Raw genomic sequence first — 21,170 nt, 5'->3', positions numbered from 1 at the left:
GCTCTGCAAGTAAATACGCGTTTAATACGCTGTTAATGGAAAGTGAAAGTATTTAGGCTATTTGCCGGCTTGTTAAAGAGCAACGTAAGCTGCTTTCCAACACATGGTGTGCGCTCACTGGTTTTCAGTTATATTATTAGGACATTAAAGCCTTAAACTGAAAAAGGTGTTTGCCTGATTTTCTAAATGTTTGCATCTTCCCAGTTGTGACCGTGACAAGCGCCTGAGACCAGGCGCTCTTCTGCGTAACTGCACACACACTGCCTGGATCATTTCGGTTAATGAAGCAAATGCAGATTACAGACTGGTTAAGTTATGAAGGTATGAATGGAAAATGTAGCGTTCTAAAAAAAAAGTAGATCAGTAGAAAAAGATTACTGGCCTACAGAAAATACTGGAGTAAAGAGTAAAAGTACAGTTTTAAAATAGGAAAGTGACAAGGTGCCAGTTACTTTTTAAATTTTATTTATTTAGCAAATTTGCGTTATTTGTAACAAGTTACTACCCACCCTGCAGCAGGAGTCCTCACTTCTGTATTCAGGTATAGGCTATAAGTAACAGCAGCACAAAAGAAATTTATTGAAGCACTTTGCTGCACCTGCTTCGAGCAAAGTTTTTCCCCCTCCCTTAACTTTTCAGCACCACCTTTGCCTTGTGTCACGTGTTTTCTGTAGGCCTACGTGATTTTTGTCCGCATTTCAACCATTTGATCATGTCGGATGCGGAGTGTCTGATTGATTCATTAGTCATTCAAACCGCCTCGGCTATGAGCAAACTTCCGAAATCGATGGAAAAAAGTGGGGGGGACAAAACAGATTTTGAAATTGGGGGGGGGGGGGCACATGTCCCCCCATGTAGAATACCTCTAACTTGAGAACACATTTCAATCTGAAAATGGGAGTGGAGGGCCTGGAAAATTAAAAATATATCAAGTTATACAAGTAACTGAAAACACATTTACTTTCCTCACACATATACACACTTCCATATACTGTATGTGCATTAACTATTTCCAGTTTTTGTTTAGGGCCATTCTCAACAGCAATGTAGACTGGGTTGTAGCTCTTTTGATCCTTTAATGACAACATCCTGCTGGTGGTGCAGCACACTGTGGAAATTTACATCGAAATGACATTAGCCTAGGAAACATGAAGTTGGCATGCAACAGTTCACAGACCAGTTCCAGAAATTGGTTACAATCCCTGTCATGAATTGGTGGTTAAAATAAAGCAGTTTTGTATAGATGACCATCACTTCCACAGGAGGAACAAAAACAGAACTAGTTACTAAAAGTCCAACAGCATATATGATGGAGAATCTGCAGCTCATTAAATGATCCTTGAGTTGCTGAGGTCTATAGTTTGTGCGTGGTGTGCTCCATTGTCTCCTCGTTGTTCGCACCGACCGACTGCTGCTCTGCCAACATGTCTGTTAGCTTCAGCTCGAGCACTGGATCCCTGTTCTCTGCTGAAACCTGCAGGAAAACAAAAGTACTGTGATCACATTAATCAAACTGCAACAAGGGCATTTGAGGGGTAAACGGTCCTGATTTTAAAATGGAATGACTCATTTTACAATTAGAATGTGATCCATTTGGTCGATAACATTTGAAAAGGCTACGTACGCACGTATACAGTTTTACCCCCCATTCACGTTAGCGGAGGGCTAAACTGGAAGTTAGCCTGCTCGGCCGGTGTAGGGTCTACGTGCGTAGCCTATGGCGTAGCTATCCAAAGCAACTGACAATTGCTATATATGTCAGAGGTTGCATGTCTCTGGATCAACTAGGGGTTAAGTGTCTTGCTCAGGCACACACTGGAGAACCCGGGTCTCTCACACCAAAGGCATGTGTCTTATCCATTGCGCCACCACCACCCCATAACTCACCAACATACATGCCGACTTGTTTAAAGAATTTAAATGGCAACAGATTAGTGATATACAAGTCATAAGTCAATTTAAGTCAAATGAGTTTGGTTTATTGTGTGACAAGCAAATGATTTTTAGCATTATAGTTTGACGAGGAAATTAAGGGCAATGCTAACGGTTTGATGTGGCTTTTTAGCTAACATACTAATGTGACAAAAGCAACTTTCACTCTAGTAATGGTAATGTTGTAAGCAGTGTTGAGGGTAACACTGTTTACAACATTACCAACATGGGGGTTACTGTAATCAGATTACTTAATCACATTACAGTTACTAATAACAGAATCACTGTGTTACTTGCATTATCAGCATAATGGGAGAAGAAAAATAAATCCAACATCCCTTTTCATGAGTGTTTGCGTAACACTTTTCCCACCTCACTTTTGAATTCAGTGCCAGTTCGTTCCGACTCCGAGGAGGAACAGGTTGTCTGACAAACGATTTGAGAGACTCCTGCTCAGGTTGTGAACTACGGGGGAGCCAGGGGGTGCTTAGCTCCCCTTGATAAGACATCAGCTCCCCTAAAAACATGATTTGTGATATTGTGTTGACAGCATGCTTTATTGACATTAATCTCTGTATTTCTCTATCATCATGGATCATGCAGAGCGTCAGACTACAGAGGAAATGATGAACGACCGTCCGCAGCGAGCTGGTCGCTCCTTGATCTCCTGGTCCAGTAAGCTCCACCGCCCCTCTCCGGTACAGGTTGTGTCGCTAAGCACCATGAACGGCTCGTGATCGTTCCCCTCTGGCTGGATGAATATTACGCATGATCCATGCACTACTGCAGCTGGGGGCTCTCTGCAGCGCCACGCAACTTTCTAAATTCTTCCCTCTCAGAGAAAAGAAAGGTCAGGTCCCAAACACAGCCGCAGCCGTTGTGTCAAGCGTAATTGTAGCAAAATGGCTACATATAATAATTGCATCATCATCATCATCATCATTATTATCATTATTATTATTATTATTATTATTATTATTAATAATAATAATAATAATAAGACATACATGCCTAATTCTTTCACTGTCAGCCCCAGGCCTACATGCTTGCAGCTATAAGCTGTGATTCAGCAGTAAGAATCAGTCTGTAGTACTGTAGCCTTGTTCTTCTCTTGACAAATGTTGGGCTAATGTTAACAACTCTGTTTTCACTTTGTAGTATTAAATAGCATACAAGAGAGATCCAGTGTATGTCAATCTGAGCATACATGAGGTGTAACTATATATTGTTATTGTGCATCACAGGTGATGTTACGTAGTAATCCAAAAGTAATGTAACTAGTAGTGTAACTAGTTACTTTCAGCAGTGAGTAATGTAGTAAAGTAAGCCATTACTTTAAAAAAGTAACTAGTAATGTGTAATCCAATTACCTTTTTTGAATAACTACCCCAACACTGGTTGTTAAGCTGCTAAAATTAAGGTGTTCAAACGTATGCAGATCACCCATGTGTGACACACAGGGTTCTTGAAAAAATGTCAGCCTCAGGGCTCCTTCTCCATCACCCATCTTCCCATTTCAGTCAGTTGGGTCATTTCCGGAAAAGACTTGCAGCCTGCCATGCTGTTACCTTGTATTACCCTGCTTACAATAATGGGCCAAAAATATTCTGACAATACACCTGAAAATATGAGGTTGTAATCATCAGCTGTTTAGGTGGCCCTGGTTAGCACTTTTTTTTTTAGCAAGACTTACAGGAGGAATTCCTCTCCTTCTCAGCACGATTCCATCTGTGAGTAAAGCCTTCCCAGTCTCCTCAAACAGAGCAGTCTCCCCCAGCTCACTGTTGCTCTGTAATTCTGTGTACTTGTCTACAAACCTGTGGGATCAGAATGAAAAAACATTTAGAAACGCTGGTATGGAAATAATGTTCAGTGGATTTTCTAACATACAGTAATCATAAAATTCAAGTGCTTAAATTAACTTATTGATTTTTTTCATTTAGATCCCAGCAGAACTTGGAATCACCTCCTCCCATCTCACAGATGCCTCTACTCTTGTATACCATACACAGGCAAACCTAAATTATGTTTTTTTAAGCATTTTTAAGTTTAGAAAGCACATACCTTTGACACGCAGAAACAAAGTTTGATTTGGAAAGATCAATAGGCCGAGGACCCGTCCCATACTGTTCATAGAACTTCCTGAAAGCAAGACAGTTATGAGTGAGTGGAGCCTGCAAACACATCTTCCAACTTTTAATGCTGACACGAGCAACAGCTCATTTCAATACGAACATTCTAAATCCAGATGAGCTTAAGTGAATTTAATTACATTCCATAAATCTATTACTGTATAAATAGTAAGTTAGTTAAGTTTATTTGTATAGCACCTTTTACAGATAAAAATCACAAAGTGCTTCACAATACAATGTAATAAACACAACAAAGTAAAATACAATGCATAAGAAAATTTTAAAACAAATGAAAGACATAGAACAAAAACCATAAAAATCATCTAACTAAAAGCCTGCTTGAATAGCAGAGTCTTCAGTTGCTTTTTAAAAGGATCGACAGAATTCACACAACATAGAAAGGGAGGCAGTGCATTCCACAGCCTAGGTGCCACTGCTTGGAATGATCGATCCCCTCTGGTTTTGAAATTAGTGTAGGGAACCACTAACGACCTCTGACCTGATGACCTCAGACTACATGTGGGAGTACGAAGCTGTATCAAGTCAGAGATGTAGGGAGGAACTTGACCGTGCAGGGCTCTAAAAGTAAGGACCAGGATTTTAAACTGAATTCTATACTGGACTGGTAACAAGTGAAGTGCTGCTAAAACAGGTGTGATGTGTGCGCTGTTAATGTGAGTTAAAAGCCTTGCAGCAGAGTTCTGAACAGCCTGGAGACGGTAAAGCTCCTTCTTGCTCAAGTAAGTAAAAAGACCGTTACAGTAATCTAAACTAGAGTGCATTAGTAATTTTCACCAGTGCTATGATGAGCTCTAAATTCTGACTGAAAATCCTCAAATAAACTGTTGCTCTGTAGAAAGTCACAGCTGTTTAGCAACTGCTTTGTCAAAGGATCTTAGAGAGAAATGGATGGTTAGATATAGGTCTATAGGGGTTTTAGCAAACCTCTGGATAAAGAGTGGCTTTTTAGAAGAGGTTAAAGTACAGCTACTTTAAAGGACTGTGGTACATAGCCTGTTAGTGAAGACAGACTGATATAATAAAGAAGTGCTAACTAAGGGTAAAATTTCTTTAAGTAACCAAGTTGGGATGGGGTCTAAAAGACCTGCTGATGGTTTAGATCAGTGGTTCTCAACCTTTTTTGGGCAAGCGCCCCCTATCAATTATCTAGGTCCCTTACTGCACTTACTGCCTCCTCTTTTGTTTGGGGAATTAACTTAAATGTGACGTGGCACCTTTTCACGTCAGTGATAAATTAATTAATTTTAATTCAGTTATTGACTGGAATTTAATAGCTCCTGTTTTTTAGCAGGTTATCTACTCATGTTCAAAACTTTCTGCACATTCAGAATCTCCCCCATATATCTGTGTTCTCTGATATGTTGAGAAAAAAAGTTAAAAGAATATTAAGAGACAATTCATAATATTTTACTATCTGCCCTATACTGTGCTGTGCATTACGTTATTGTATCCCCTCGACCGTCTGAGATTGTTCTGGATGAGACAAGGAGGCGCTCGTGCTCGGAGATAACTAAATTAACAGACAACATCTGTGATTACGGCTGTCGCAGTGAAGTATTTTCCCCAACGGTTATTTGTTTGGGCTCAACAGCATGGTATGCACTTTTATTGCCATTTTTGATCAATGAAGAATTTGGTGTAAGTGTGTCTGTGGATATCACCTCACTGCAAATCTCACGTCCGAGCAATGTTGTATAACTCAGCACAACATTGCTCGGACTGAGCAAAGTAATTTCTGTAGTTTGAACGCATTTTTTCCTACGTAGCTATATCGTTACCTTCAGGGTATGTTTATCAAGTCAATTTATGCAACACGCACACACAATGGGCTTCCATTCAACAACAACTCTAATTAACGTTATAACTAAATTTCCACAGAACGCAACATGAACAGCAGCTGCAGGCATCCGACACTATGCTTGTTAGTTAGTGAGCTTCAAATGAGGCTACCGTTCACAATTTCTCTTGACTGTCCCCCAGTATCTCAACCTGCTAGCCACATTAGCCGCGCAATATGCTAATGCCAAGTTAACTAACCTAGAACACACATGGTAAAACAACACAAAACATAGCAACACTCACAGCTTCAAAATTTTAAGTCGGGTCATGTACAGCCCATGGCAATCCGTCCTTAAACCATTACAGAGCTTGTTATGTTTTTTGGAATTTTTGAAGCACTGATGTACTGATTTAACAGTATGGACATTGCGGTTGTTGGGGGGCTTGCCATCCTCTGCGGTTGGCTTGGCCAGTAGCATGGCATTTCAATTTTGCGATAATCTTGACAGCCCTACCTGTGATCAGGCAGAAATCTCACCACAAGTCCCCACACATTAACTTAAGCTTTGATAAAGTGCAGCTCACGGTCCCGAATAGACCAAGGCTGCACCTCAGTTTAACGTTTTTATATTGAAACTCTACATGTCATGTTACCAACACTCAGTGCGAGGTAGGTCCACAAGGCACTTGCTGGTTACGCATCAGGTGCTGGATGAAGTAGCTTTCAGGGGAAGTACGACAGCGGACTCTTGTATATGTGTAACCAACCGTGGGTGAAATTTTACAGATGATACTCTGACTTCCCCTTCCCATGAATGAAGCACAGAGCTGCACCACAAGTAGCTAACAGAAACATTTAAGAGAAAGAGTTACAATACATTGTCTCGTCCCGTCGCAGTTGAGTAAACTGGCAGGTTTCAATGTTGCAAATCAGTTTTTTTCAAGTAGCTGAAAGTTTGAACTCTTATTGTCGCCTTAAATGCCCCCTTTTCTAAAATATTGCTTCCAGCGCCCCCCGTTGTTCTCTGAACTGTACCACCCCTGTTGAGAAACACTGGTTTAGATGAAGAAGTCGTTTAAAAAATGTTGGTTGTTGGCCATTTCTAAGGGTTCCTGAGTTTGAAGATAAACCGGTACTAGTTGAGGGCAGTAGATGATGGATTTTGTTTCTTATATAAAACAAAAGATGGCTCAATAGAGCTGCAACTCTCCGTCAACCTGGCCTACAGTGCTGAAATGAAACTGGGGGTTGTTCTTATTTTCCTCTATTTATGACTAGTAATATGTCATAAATGGCATTACGGAGGGTCTTGGCCACTCTGACAGAAGCAAATCAAAGCTAATAATAACTTTTTATTTACGATTTATTTAGGTTAACATATTCTTCATGACCCAGCCAGGTTTCAGTAAAACTAAATAGTGCCTGGTGGGCCCTCGCATGTGCAGTGTATTGGGGTGTGACAGGGTTGCGCCCTATATTCCGCAGCTCTGCTGGTGCGGCTATGAATTTTCACTCGATTCGAGCGCTGCACGGAGGACTTAAACATCACAGAGCACCCAGTAACTATACATTATGTTTCAGTATGTGAAGTGTGGAGCACATTGTGAAAATTGATTTAAAAAGGTCATATTATGCTCTTTTTCAGGTTCAAAATCTTATTTAGTGGTTGTACTAGAAGAGATTAACATGGTTTCATTTTCAAAAAACACCATATTTTTTGTGATACTGCACATTGCTGCAGCTCCTCTTTTCACCCTGTGTTGAAGGCTTCGTTTTAGCTATGGAGTGATGCATCTTGTCTCTAAATGATCTTTGTTGGGAGTTGCACGTGTGCAGTTCTCAGTTAAGGACTACTAGCCCAAAACCCTACGCAGAGTCGCAGTCTAACACACTTCTCTGCTCCTCCATTTCAGGAGTTACTTAGTGAAAATCCCTACAGTGACGGTGTCTGTCCCCTGACCATCGAAATTATTTAAATCTAAAGGTGTACTAGTAAATGAACTAATATCAGATTATGATATTGATTTATTTGGTCTTACTGAAACCTGGCTGGGTGATGGAGAATATGTTAGCCTAAATGAATCCACCCCTCCCAGTCATATTAATACTCACATCCCTCGAGGCACAGGCCGAGGAGGTGGAGTTGCAGCTATCTTCGACTCTAGCCCACTAATCAGCTCTAAACCTAAACTAAACTATAACTCATTTGAAAGCCTTGTTCTTAGTCTTTCGCACTCAAGTTGGAAATCACTGCAACCAATTCTTTTTGTTGTGTACCGAACACCTGGTCCGTACTCTGAATTCTTATCTGAGTTTTTGCAGCTTATCTGCAAATTCAGATAAGAATTGTTCCGCCCTGTTCCTGTGAGGTTTTAATGTCATGTGACATGGTGACGTTTTGCAGTGCCAACGAAAGTCGGAAACACAATTTCTAACCAGCATGCCTTGTTTTAAGTCCAGCACGTATCACGTTAAGTCAGCGCTGTGCAGTGCCGCATTAAGTCAAACGCACCTATTGCCTAAACCCAACTGCCATTTTGGATTTAATGGTCATTTTTGGTGATTTCCACACTCCATACTTTAACGAACGCATTGCAGTCTAAACACACAGAGGATGAAAAGTTGTACAAACGGTTATTACCACAAGACCAGTTTGCCTGTGGCGTGCTGTCAAAACGTTGTTGTAATTTCAGTCTACATTCTCAGATCTGCAGCAAATTTGGAATGTATAATAAGAGTCCCGCCCTGAACACAGCCACATGCCAATAATCACTCAAAGTCTCAGCACCACCTGCAGGCAACAGGAAATGACATGTTTTATGCTGTACTGTACTACTACTAGCAGGTTGGACACAACTTCAAAACTGTCATTTCCATAAAACTCATAACGCATTGATGAAGCCATGTTGCAGAACTCGTGAGTTTGAAGTTATTGGCGTGGTGGTGGTGTGGCTTCCAAGTTAAACTCTTTGCCATGACACAGGAAGTTGTACCTTCAGTGTACATGCTCACATCTGCACCAAATTTTACATCCCGCCCCGAACACATCTACATGCCAATATTCAGTTATAGTCATAGCGCCACAAAGGGAACACAGGAAGTGATAATTAACACCTCTGTGCAGCGTCCGAAGCACATTTCAGTTCGGCTGGTTGTTGACTCCTCAGGTTAATTATTGTTCCAGTAAAGTGGATTCATTTCTAAAATGTGCTGCTGAACAGGTTCTCCTTGACTTTTAAGGATGGGATGGGGTGGTTGAAAGTAACAGTAACATAACGAGTACTGTGACTATGTACTTTTAATACCCAGTAATAAGTAAACCAATATATTTACTTTTTAAAGGAGTAATAAGTAAAAAGTCACTACAATTCATGATTAATTTGCTCAACAGTGCTGCTAGATATGCCATACAGACTGATGTGCTGCAAAGACAGAGTGCTGCTTTCTGCCCCTTAGTTGCGCCTGCATCTCTGATGACGCTACACAGAAACCCGTCTTAGGCTCTATTTTCACATCGTCTGATCATGGCTACTTGAGACCACCAATTGGCGATCTGATCGCCAGAGGGCGGTGTTGCATTGCAGCAAGTCAGTGAAATGTAAGAAATAGGCTTATTAGCTTTAAGAGAAACCACCAGACATCTGTAAGTGCACTGTATAGCGTTTCCCACAGAATTACTGTGGAACTGTGGAACCCAACTGTATTCTAACGTTAACATAGCTATCCTTATTAGCTAGGCTCCTTATATGCTTGCTTATTAGTTATTTGAAGGTGGGTCTCAGACAGTGACAGCTTTGTGTAAAAATGTATAGACTAACTCCAGGTTCAACCCTGAGTTTTCAGTCCTACGACAGTGGGCCATGGTAACTCATGCTGAACATCTCTGGAGCAGAGCAGTAAATGACATGCCACTGACAAATGACACACCTGTTCCAGGTGTTATTTTCACATTTACAAAGTGAGCATGTAGGAGTATAAGCATAGCTACTAATGTCACTACTGTGAGTAGCTGACTTACGCTCTAACTCCATCCTCCCTATAGAAGATTTCAGGCACAGTCTCCTGTTTCGTCCAGGGTCTGATGTGTGGCTTCAAGTGAAGTTGGTCCCTCTTTGGTGGAAAAGCCGCATATACATCATACCAGACAGGTTTCTCTGTTGGCTTCACGACCCCAGAGCGCATCAGATCTCGAACCCTGTCGATCATGCCATCACAAAATTGATTATTAAAGTGGCATTTGACAGCAATATCACTGATTGTAAAGCAGAAATGTATTTAGATTAGATTCAACTTTATTGTCATTGCCCATGTCACTGGTACAAAGCAACGAAATGCAGATAGCATCTAACCAGAAGTGCTTAAGCAGTAATTAAATAGAAGATGATACATTATTATCTTCTATTATATAAGTGCAAGGTATAATACAGAGAATAATGAAATTGCTAAATTCAAATCAGAGCTGTATGTAAAAGACAAATGTACATAAAACTTCTTTTTCTTACAGTTAAGCATAAGTGCAATGTAAGCGGCTGTGGCTCAGGAGGTAGTGCGGGTTCCCCATTAATTTGAAGATTGGTTCAATCCCCAGCTCCTACAGGCTTCATGTCTAAGTGTCCTTGGGGTAAGATACTGAACCCTGAATTGCCAGTGATGGCTGTTCCATCAGTGTATGAATGTGTGTGAATGGTGAATGCCATGTAGCCAGTGAGCAACAGATTTTAAAAATAATAATTTCAAAAATGCATTAACGTGAGATAAAATAATTGTTGGCTTTAATTAATGCGTTCAACGTGCCCAGACCTAATAAAAACAACTTCTGTCTTGGTCGCATGCCATAACGTTACAACACTATCTCTAGACTCTGGGGGCCTTTCCGAAACTGCTTGCTACTCCCTCTTCCTACCTACTTCCACATCGTTTGCGCATTCATGCAGAAGGTTAGGGAGATCGATTTGGCTGAGAGTCTAGTTTAACAGACCCTCTCCCCTCCTACTCCGTCACGGAGTGTACTCTGGTCTGTACCCTCACAGCCAAATCAAGCTCCTTTAAAGCTTAGGGTATAAATACAGCGCCAACTTAGCGTAAATAGGATCTGACGTTACCACTGCATCATTTACTGCTATCGTACAGGTCATACATTCTTTTATGATAAGATTGTTATTGATTGTAAAAGACTAGGCAATTCATTTTGAACCTCTCATATGGAAAATATTACTTAAGGTGGGTGGTAGATCAAAAACTCCACCGCCAAAAATTTTTTACCAGTCAAAATGATAAATTGCATTTTGTGTCACATATACATTTGTTTCCATCCTTTTAATTGAGATAATAAGGTATTATGTCAAATACGAAGAGGCCAGAGTGAAATTTGAAGCAAAATTATATTACTGCTATTAAATGCACTTAAAACGTAACGGTAAATTGTTTTATTTCTTAAACCTCACCAGACTGTTCACTTTCTACAATCACCCTCTTCTGGCCTCCTGGTTCTGACAGAGTCCTGGGGCCTTTCTCATTTCCCAAATTTCCACCTCCTCGACTCCTCGATCCTCATTTTAGTCCTGCCCACCTGAGTTGCGAGCTCGAGGAGTCGAGGAAAAGGGCATTTAACGAAATGTCCTTTCCTCTGCGCAGTCTTTTTAAAGCGACGTCAATTAAATATGAGGTGTTGCACAGCTGCATCATCTGTCCACTGTTTGAGCTGTGATCTCTGTCAGAGCAGCAGAGCGTTTCATCATCAGTCCCTTTACAAAATGACACAGTAACATTTATCTCAATTACAGCTGTCCTCACAGGACTCTGTTGGAATGGCATGTGCAGACTAAATGGGCACTATTAGGCTTTTAAAACATGAAACAGATCAGTGCTGAATGCTCTGCTTGAGCATTTGACTTCAGCAGCTGTATTGTCACGATTATAGCAGCTAAATTGGTGTGACGCGCGGATCGTCTTGGACATTAACGGAACTCATATAGGCCTATACGCATAACCTGTGACTTGTGTAGACGTCAGATATCCCAGAATGCATTTTGCCGACACAAAGTGGAAATGTCAGAGGAGAAAACTCAGAACTGTAACTTGTAATACTGCTGTTCTTGTGACACATATATAGTAGTTTTAAGAGTTTTTTATGCGAGAATATAGTTGTAAAAACTCCAAATATGTGGTTGACTTGTCAAGACAGAGCTGATTTAAAAAAATGCAACAACGTTTTCGGAGATGTGAGGTCCCGCCCCGCTAACGGGTCCGGCCACAAAAAGTCCGCTGCTGTTCCAACTGCTGAATGACTGACTGCGTGCTCCCGTTCCTGGAAGTTTGCTAACGGCCGTGTGTGGAGCTAGCTAGCTTGCTTATCTGTAATTCACGTTACCTGTCATTTTAACGGGGCAAATAAGTTTGTCTACCGAACAACATCAAAGTTACCTGGGCTTCCATTACACCTCAGCAGTGCTACGGGCTGATTGCCTCCATGTCATGCCGCACTGATGCAGTAAGTCCTGCAAAAGGACCTCAGACCAAGCACTGAGTGCATAAAACATTTTTCAGAACTTCTCAAAAGGTTGACATTTCTGTATTATAAATTCTTTATTTTAATATTCTAATATTTTGAGATGCACATATAGTTTCGAATTTACATTTGTGAATATGAAATCTGTACACACAAGTGTTTCGTGGTGCATTATTTTTTTCTGGGAAACCTAACAATATATTCTTCCAAAGCAAAGCAAAAGATTTTTTCTAAAATAAAAATCACAGCGCAGGTGTTGTGCCGAATTCTGCATGCCTGCCATGAATTGCATACACCTAGCGTGAGGTAATGCTCTTTTATATTGAGAAGAGGTGGATGCAAATTTCTGCAGGTAGCCTACGACATTCGTTTTGCCCAATTCTGCATTCACTTATTAAAGTCCTTTTAGGACACTTTGCTGTTTGAATGAGGTTAACGTCACATGTTTTTGCTGAATCTTAAGAAATGGTACTTTTACTAAGTGTAATAATATATTAACGATTCTTAACGTTCATAAAATATATACTGATCATTTATCACTACTGATGAACCCCACAAAGAATAATATAGCGTTTAAAAGCAGAACTTTAATGCATTTTCATGCAATTCTCGGCAGGCATGCAAAATTCAGCACAACACCCTCTGCCACAGTTACGCTGTCAATCTGTGGGAAACACTGAGCTGGAAAGAATTTATGTATTAATTAAAAGGACATTTCTTTGATTTTATTGATGATTAAGTATTGATAAGGTAGAAGCCATGCCTTCTTCCATACTATATCATCTACAAATCGATTCCAGTATGAAATCACATATGGTACTGTAGCAATGTCTCTTTGGAAAAAAGCTCTTATAGATCTGTTATTGAATGACTGGAGAAACTCATTTTTCCTATGGAAGTGTCGGACTGAAATAACAAGGGCAGTTGCTGTGCAGTAACCCTTGTTTGTGATTTGAATAGCATATAGACTCCAGAGGGTATTGCACCAAAAACCTTTGCATAGTCCCCAGGTATAACAGGTATATTATATTCTGAAAGAAATTCTTCATAAGTAAACAGAAGACCATTCCGGTTAAATAACTGATCTACCAACACAATGCTGTTGTTAAACCAATATTCCATGAAGAGAGATTTGTGTTTATATAAAATGTCCTTGTTATTCCATATAAGATATTTGTGAGGTTGTATGAAGTAGATGAGAGACCATGACAAGAAAGCCTGGCGATGAAAGGCAGACATTTTAACAGATACCTTATCAATATCATAGTTACAAACTAGGAACAACCTCATGCCACCCAGCTTTGATAATACATGAAGTGGTAAAACATTCCAATGGTCTATATAATTGTTTCAGCCAATTTATTTTAAAGGTATTATTTAAGTTATAAAAATCCAGAAAGTTAAGCCAGCTGTTTTCATAGGAGCCTGCCTTTGTTCTAGCCAGATGTGATGTCATTTAAAGCAACATTACATTTTTATGGACAAAACTAGTTAGTATAAGGGGGGTGGCAAGTTAAACTGGGGGACGTTCAAAAATGACAAAATATTTACAAAAAATGTTTTTTATATAATCTATATCCTATGTAAACATGGGCACAAATATAATCCTGAAAATAATCATGGTTTGAAAAAAATATTTATAGATGCAAATAGTGGTTTTGGATCTGGACCTGGTCCAATGTGACCTGGTACATGCAAAAAAAACAGATAAATTGTGCTTAAAGTATTTTCACAAATTGAACAAAGGTTTCACAAATCTGAAACTGTGTTTCAGACATTGTTAAGGCTTTGCCTAAAATGCCTAACCGCTTTCACAGCTGTACTAGGTGCAAAAACCCGAGAATCAGTTGCACAGCAATGTAAGTTAACATAACTACCGAATCGAAGCGAACTTCAGCGTCGTGACGATCATCGCATTGGGTGACTTTATAACACACTACCGCTCCGCGCAAACGGAATGGAAGTAGGTAGGGGGAGGGAGAAGCAAGTACTTTCGGAAAGGCCCTCGGTCACCATGCTCTTGAAATACGACATTAACTCTAACGTTACCATCGGTTCACTTGACCTTTGTTTCGTACATGTAGTATCGCCGGGGCCGCGGGTCATTGCTGACCCTGCTGCACCTCTGACACAGCGTGGCCTACCGTTATTCCCGAGAAGCTGTGCTGTCCCTGTGGTTATATTAACAGGTGTTAACGGATGTCCTTCAGGCCTCGGCTAACTAACGTTAACATTAGCTACCTATCCACTTAGCGTAAATTCGGCTCTCTTACCGGGTAAACACGGTTCCGACCCTCTCTAGCCTGCTGCCGGCCATTCGGCCTTTTCATCGACAGCTGTAGCGCTGCAACCATAGACTGTATAAAAGAAAGCTGCAACAAGACCTCCTCCACCTCTCCTCTTTTTTTCCTTCTACTTCCGTGGTTATTGGCGGTTGGCAAACAGCTTAGATAGAAGTCCGCCACCAAGTGGACCGGAGTGTGGAACAACAAAAAGGAGAAAAAACTGAGCTGAATGAATTTCTTTGAAAAACACAATATAATCCCAGTATATGTTGCTTATTGTTTTCCTCAAGAGACCTGACAATTAAAGGTCCTGGGCGTTGTGCCTTCCTTAGTGACTAAAGAAGTTGATTTATTTTATGTTGTATTGTCTACACCTTTTTATATACAGTCTATGGTCTAGGGACATAACTTACTGGCTACGTTCAGACTGCAGGCCTTAATGCTCAATTCCGATTTTTTCCCCAGATCCGATGTTTTTTTGTTTGACAGTTCACATTACTGTTTAAATGTGGCCCATAACACACTGCAGTGTGAACTGTCCGGGGCGTGAAAGTGACCCGCATGCGCAGAAGAATAACACAACGTCACACGCAGTACACTGTTGCAGGCTACAGAAGTAAACAAAGAGCCACAGAGGTTAGCTCTTGTTAGCTCACGGGAGACTCACCTTTTTCATGGTCCTCTTGCGGGTCACATTTCTCCCGAATTATGACAAGTGTTCACAACTTTCTGTTCTTTCTGTTCACAGCTGACCCACAACTCCCTTCTTCTGTCTCTCTCTCTCTCCCCCCACTGTGTCCGCTCAGACAAGTAGCATGCACGTAACTAAGAAGAGAGCTTGCGGTCCGGTGGATTTCAGGTTTAAGAAATGGAATTTCTGAGTAGATGATAGCGAGGTAGAGAAGGAAGCGAGACACGTGTTTAATTATGGCTTTTTGTGGAGCTTTTTCATTCAGTGCAGCTCCGTCTACAGCTGCTCTACAGTGACGTCAAGAGTGTCCAGACTCAGGTCGCATTTAAAAAGATCCGATCTGATCCGATCTGTATTGGATTTGGACCACATTCCGAACTAGAAAAGATCAGATTCCATGTGACTTGGCCTGTTCACACTGTCATAAAAATATCAGATCTGAGTCACATATGGGCAAAAAAATCGGATTTGCGTCACATTGGCTTGCAATGTTTGAAATTCAATGACAAAATTTTTTTGAGCCACTTATGATATAAGGATGCTTCTAGTCTTGATCTTATCCTGCAGTAATGTATATGCCAAACAACATATGAAAGTATGCCTTTCGGTACAGGCAGAGCAAAGAAGAGGAGAAATGCTCACCACTCTGAAGCTTTCCATAACTTCCTTTCACTCACTGACGTTATTGTCCTAGTTATCTCAACGGTAGGTTTTATTTTCACAAGTCGCAAATCAACCTCTTCACTTTGTTTGCCAATGTACCAGTGTACCAGATTGTGATATCCATAGGTGTCAGTAGTAATGAAATGTCTGCAATACGCGTGCATGTGAACATGCACACGCACAAGGTGGCGTGCACGAAATGGCATGAAATAAATAATTAATTAATACAAAATGAATTAATTTATTAATAAATAAATACATTTTTTAAAAATAAAAATAGATAAATAAATAAATAAAAGGAAAAAAATGTTGGGGTCATGGTGGGGCTTGAACACCAAAACGTGAAGATCGCTGTGAAAAAGGGGGTTGTGTTTGGGGATGTCCGGTCTTATCCTCTAAAAACGGATGTTGAGGTTTGGGAGGGGTTTAAACAGTCAGTTGTATATCTAACAGGATAGATTTTGAAATAGTATACATCTGACCGAGAGCGTGGAACGGGATGACTGAACGATTTTTGGGTGAATCTGCATCGGATAGAGCTGTCTTCGTGCAGAACAACAGCGCCATCTCAGTTGTATCAAAATCATGGACACCACAGGTAAACAATCGAGAGTAATGACTCCAAAACAACGTATAATTGCACATCCTGTTGCATTGAGTATGGCTCCTAGAAATGAAGACTCCCCCTACAGCATTGGCCGATTTTCTGGACCAAAAGGCTTGGGCACCTCAGTTTGAATGGGCAGTAGAAGATTTTAGAATGTCAGGATTCTTGTTTGAGTAAGGAGTTCATCTTTATAAAAGAGAGCTTGATGAACTGTTTGTTTGTGAAAGCCCACCGCACATTAGTTTTTCAGCCAAAGACTGGAATTACTTAAGTAAACAAAGTCTGTAAAGATTTGAGTGAATCAAACGGAGTCTATACCACACAATGGTGCGGGTCTACCGTGTAGAGACAGACCTTGAAGTCTACGACCCAGAATCCTACGTCTTTTTTAGATCATGCAAGGACGATTCTGTCATTCAAAATGCAAGGAAAAAAGTATGTGTTTTGTGCAGGTACGAGGACATGTGCAGCGGATGAGGGTGTATCAAGCAGGCCTAAATATTTTTCCATTACTCCAGGATGATGTCGTCAATATCTCTTGGGTGGATGACTATGGCAAAGAACTGGGGAAAAGAAATTGAACATTTCTCATTCCTGAAGAAAAATCAGAAGCCGTTTAAGGGATCCTGTTTGGACACTCTGGACTGTTGCAATAAGGCCATATCATCTAACACTACTACTAGCAGTATTATACAGGTAACCGTAGCTTATTATTTATCTCTCGGGACATTTGGAAGGGGGAAAAACACTGAACAACAATGGGGAATGTGTCTAGTCTACTAAACTATGTCAAAAAGAGAAAGATCATGTATAGGATGAGAGCACTGTTGTGTAAAACTTTTAACCATGCAATATGTGACACCGATAGGATACTATGTTGTTCTAGATTTGAAAAACAGACAGAATGTGTTAGACGAATGACATCGGGTAAATATCCAGCAGATAAATATCCAGATGTGAAATCTACTCTACTCGATGCAGCAAATGTTTTTCCTGTGATGGTGGTGGTGATGGTGCAATGGATAAGATACCTTTCTTTGGTGTGAGAGACCTGGGTTCAATCCCCCGCTGTGACCCCTACACCATTGTGTCCCTGAGCAAGACACTTAACCCCTCGTTGCTCCAGAGGCGTGTAGCAATTGTAAGTTGCTTTGGATAAAAGCATCAGCTAAATGAACGATAATGATTTTCATATGGGGCATGTGTTTTGTTTTTATACTTTTAGTATTGATTTGTGTGTTTTAATGCTAACCAGAAAGCAACATGTTGATGTTGATGATGTGATGTATTGCTTCACTGAATCTTTGGTTTGTAAAAACATAGTTGCTTGTATTGATTTTCTGAAAAGTCTATACTTGTAAACCTCACTGACAGATATATCGTGTACTTAAATATTTTATATGAAATAAAATACTTGAGCACAGACACTGAAGGGTCAATCTTTGTAATAAAGATCATGGAGGAGGTGATGAGAAATGTATTCTATGCGACAGACAATGCAGGGGGTTACGGAGGCAAGCAAAAACTCAACAAGGCTATATTTGACAGTACTGGAGTTCGGTGTGCAGATTCAGACATAGAAAACTGGCTCATGAAACAAGATGCCTGTACTCTTCACAAGACACTCCAGTGCATTTTAAGAAACAAGGTTTTAGTGAATACAATAGATTGGCAATTCCAGCTAGATCTAGTTGACATGTCCGCTTATTCTGCAGAAAATGATGGGGTACGTTATTTATTAACTTGTATAGATTTGTTAGATTTGTTTTCAAAATATGCATGGGTATGTTGCTTAAAAAACAAGAGCGGTAAATGCGTCGCAGCATCCTAAAGATATTGTAGCTGAAGGTAGAATACCACATAAAATACAAACAGAGTTCTTAAAGATTTTGAAGCATTAATGAAAATTAATCGTGTCATTCACTTTACCACATCAAATGAGACTAAGGCATTTGTAGTAGAGTGTTTTAATAGGACCCTGAAATCTAAAATGTGGCGTTATTTAACAGCCAATAATTCTAAACGATACATAGATGTATTGCAGGACCTGGTCAGCTCCTACAATCAGAGTTATCATCGCAGTATTAAAATGAAACTGATTGAGGTAACAAAAGACAATGAAGATATTGTATTTAACAACTTGTATAAAACAAAAGATAAAAGAGTAATTTGTTTTGAATATAAAGTTGGCGATACTTTAAGAATTTCAAAACTACGTGGACCCTTTGAAAAAGGTTATGGGCAAAATTATATTGATGAATATTTTACTACAAAGGAATGTGTGTCATGGGATCCTTCTGTTTACAGATTAAAAGATTATGACTTGAAAATATTACAGGGAACATTTTATGAGTCAGAGATGCAAAAAGTTATTATAGATAAAAACAAAACATTTAAAATAGATTTTATATCGAAAGAAAAGACAAGGTCAGGACATGGTGTTAGTCAAATAGGTCGGCTGGCCAGGTAAATTTAAGTCTTGGATTTCAGAAAAACAGGTCATTTAGTTGCCCTAGCACCTTCCAAACACACATATAAATGGATGTGGAGGATTTTTTTGTCACCCTGCCCAGTAACTCGACCATATTATTTTACCCCAGCAATACAATAGCAAATTTTAGAACAAAGCTATCCAAGCCTTTACACTTTAAATCAGCATATGAGGTGGGGTTGATAGAAATCCAATATCCAAATTCATTAGCAAGGACCACACAATCAACAGGTACGATTAAGTGATTTATTGATGATCGAAACAGAAAGATGCTAGCACTCGCTGAATAGACATTTGAGGTGTTGTGGGGAAGCTACAACAGGGAAATCCGCCGTAGCACCCCAAAAGCTTCTCGTTACGTGAGAGCATTGGCTGATCTGAGGTCTTTAAGATCTGAATGAGTGTGATGATGGTACATGTGGGAGGATCAGCGGTGCATGGTATGTATTGGGTGCTCGGGAATGACGTCGGAGGTTGAGAGGGTAACTCTTATACTGAAGGAGTGATTGGGGTAATGGATGGGAGAAGGCATGACGAGAGAGTGCTTGGCGGGAGTGGCGGTGGCACTGGTAATTGAGAGGCCACTGGAACCGACTCGGCGACGATCTGGCGTGTTGTACTCTAGAATCCAAGAGTTGCAATGGTTCACGAGGGTCTTGCAAGGGTTCAGGGTCATTGGACTCCGGAGAAAAGACATGTCTAAGCAGGCCCATTTATATGGTTTCTTTAGTAGAACCCGGTGTTGTTTGGGGAATGAGTCTGAATTGTGAGTATGACCTCGAAGGCTGAGACGAGGGGAGATGCAGGGAGGTGAAACCGGAGCATGTGTGAACGTAGCTTCTAAGGTTTGGGATGACTGAGTGATGTGAATACGTTGTACTAGTTGTGACATGGCGGGAGCTCTTCAAGCTGGCCTCTAGCACGAGAGAGAGCTATGCTGTTAATGTTAAGGTTTTGGCGACCATTTCGCTGCGAACCATCTATCCTTATAGAACCCCTAAACCGTGGACTGGGAGCGATCAGCGGTAGGCTTTGACATCCTGGTGCCAGAAGCCCTTTCTAATTGTAACAACTGTTCCCTCGAAATGACTTTAGTGTGACACTTCTGTTCGCCTGACCGGTGGCACGGTCGGTTTGGCACGGTCGGTTTGGCAATGACTGGGAATGAGCCACCTTTTAGTTCGAACAACTGTTGACTCAAAATGATTTTAGCTCGAAACGACTGTCGAACGACTTAGTTGATGAGACTGCTCGCTCGAGACATTTTTAAGTTCGAAACGGCTTTAACTCAAAATGACTATGCTCGAATGCTTAGTTTGAAACACTTGTTAGATTGAAAGACTGTTCGCTCGAATGATTTTGGATTGAATGAAATGACTGCTGGCTCTGTGATAGCTCGAAAGCTGGTAGTTTGTTGTTCTCTTGAAACGGCCATGCTCAATGTGAGCTCAAAGCGACTGAGCATTCGAAGAGACTTTAGCACAAAATGACTTAACGCAATGTGAGTGACTTAGCTTAGATTGACTTAGCTTGGATTGACTTCGGTTAAAGACGACTGTTAGCTTGACCTAAGCTTGAAATGACGTTACCTCGATGTGAGCTTGAAGCGAGCAAGTTTGAAGTGACTGAGCTCGAAACAACTTTGGTTTACAATGACTTGTTCGTTGGAACGACTGTTAGCTCAATGTTTGCTCGAAACGACTGTCTGCTTGATGTGAGCTTGAAGTAGCTTGAAGCTACTTTTATGCAAAAGGCTGTAACGCGAAACGACTTTAACGTGAAACAACTGACTTAACGTATGATCTAAGTGGCTGAGCTTCTAGTGACTTTAACTAAAGGTGACTTGGTTTTAAACGACTATTAGTTCAATGTTCTCTTGAAACGACTGTTAGCTCGAAACGACTGAGCCTGATGTTAGCTTAAAGTGGCCATGACCGGATGTTGCATCGAAACAACTGTTAGCGGGATGTTAGCTTGAAACAATTGTTGGCTCGAAACTATTTTGGTTTAACGACGGTTGGGTTGAAGAAGGACTGTTAGCTCGACGTTCGCTCGAGGCG

At 40.6% G+C, this 21,170-nt stretch overlaps 1 protein-coding gene across 2 annotated transcripts; it reads right to left on the bottom strand.

Annotated features, from left to right (window-relative positions):
- Positions 1-448: 448 nt before the first annotated feature.
- mrps23 (mitochondrial ribosomal protein S23) lies at positions 449-14,802 on the bottom strand. Of its 2 annotated transcripts, XM_038692225.1 has the most exons (5): positions 14,647-14,802; positions 9,884-10,060; positions 3,997-4,074; positions 3,626-3,749; positions 449-1,474 (listed from the first exon to the last, which is right to left on the bottom strand). In XM_038692225.1, the coding sequence occupies exons 1-5, from the start codon at positions 14,688-14,690 to the stop codon at positions 1,355-1,357; spliced, it is 543 nt and encodes a 180-aa protein (XP_038548153.1). In that variant the 5' UTR covers positions 14,691-14,802; the 3' UTR covers positions 449-1,354. The 2 variants fall into 2 exon arrangements, with proteins under 2 accessions (XP_038548153.1, XP_038548154.1); XM_038692226.1 differs by lacking the exon at positions 9,884-10,060 and having other exon boundaries at positions 14,647-14,775.
- Between the last annotated feature and the right edge of the window lie 6,368 nt (positions 14,803-21,170).

The sequence above is a fragment of the Micropterus salmoides genome, unplaced genomic scaffold (genome assembly GCF_014851395.1).
Source record: "Micropterus salmoides isolate LMB-PRFRI ecotype aquatic unplaced genomic scaffold, ASM1485139v1 Ms_hic_scaffold_3, whole genome shotgun sequence".
NCBI lineage: Eukaryota > Metazoa > Chordata > Actinopteri > Centrarchiformes > Centrarchidae > Micropterus > Micropterus salmoides.
This window is presented reverse-complemented; position numbering and strand designations above follow the sequence as displayed.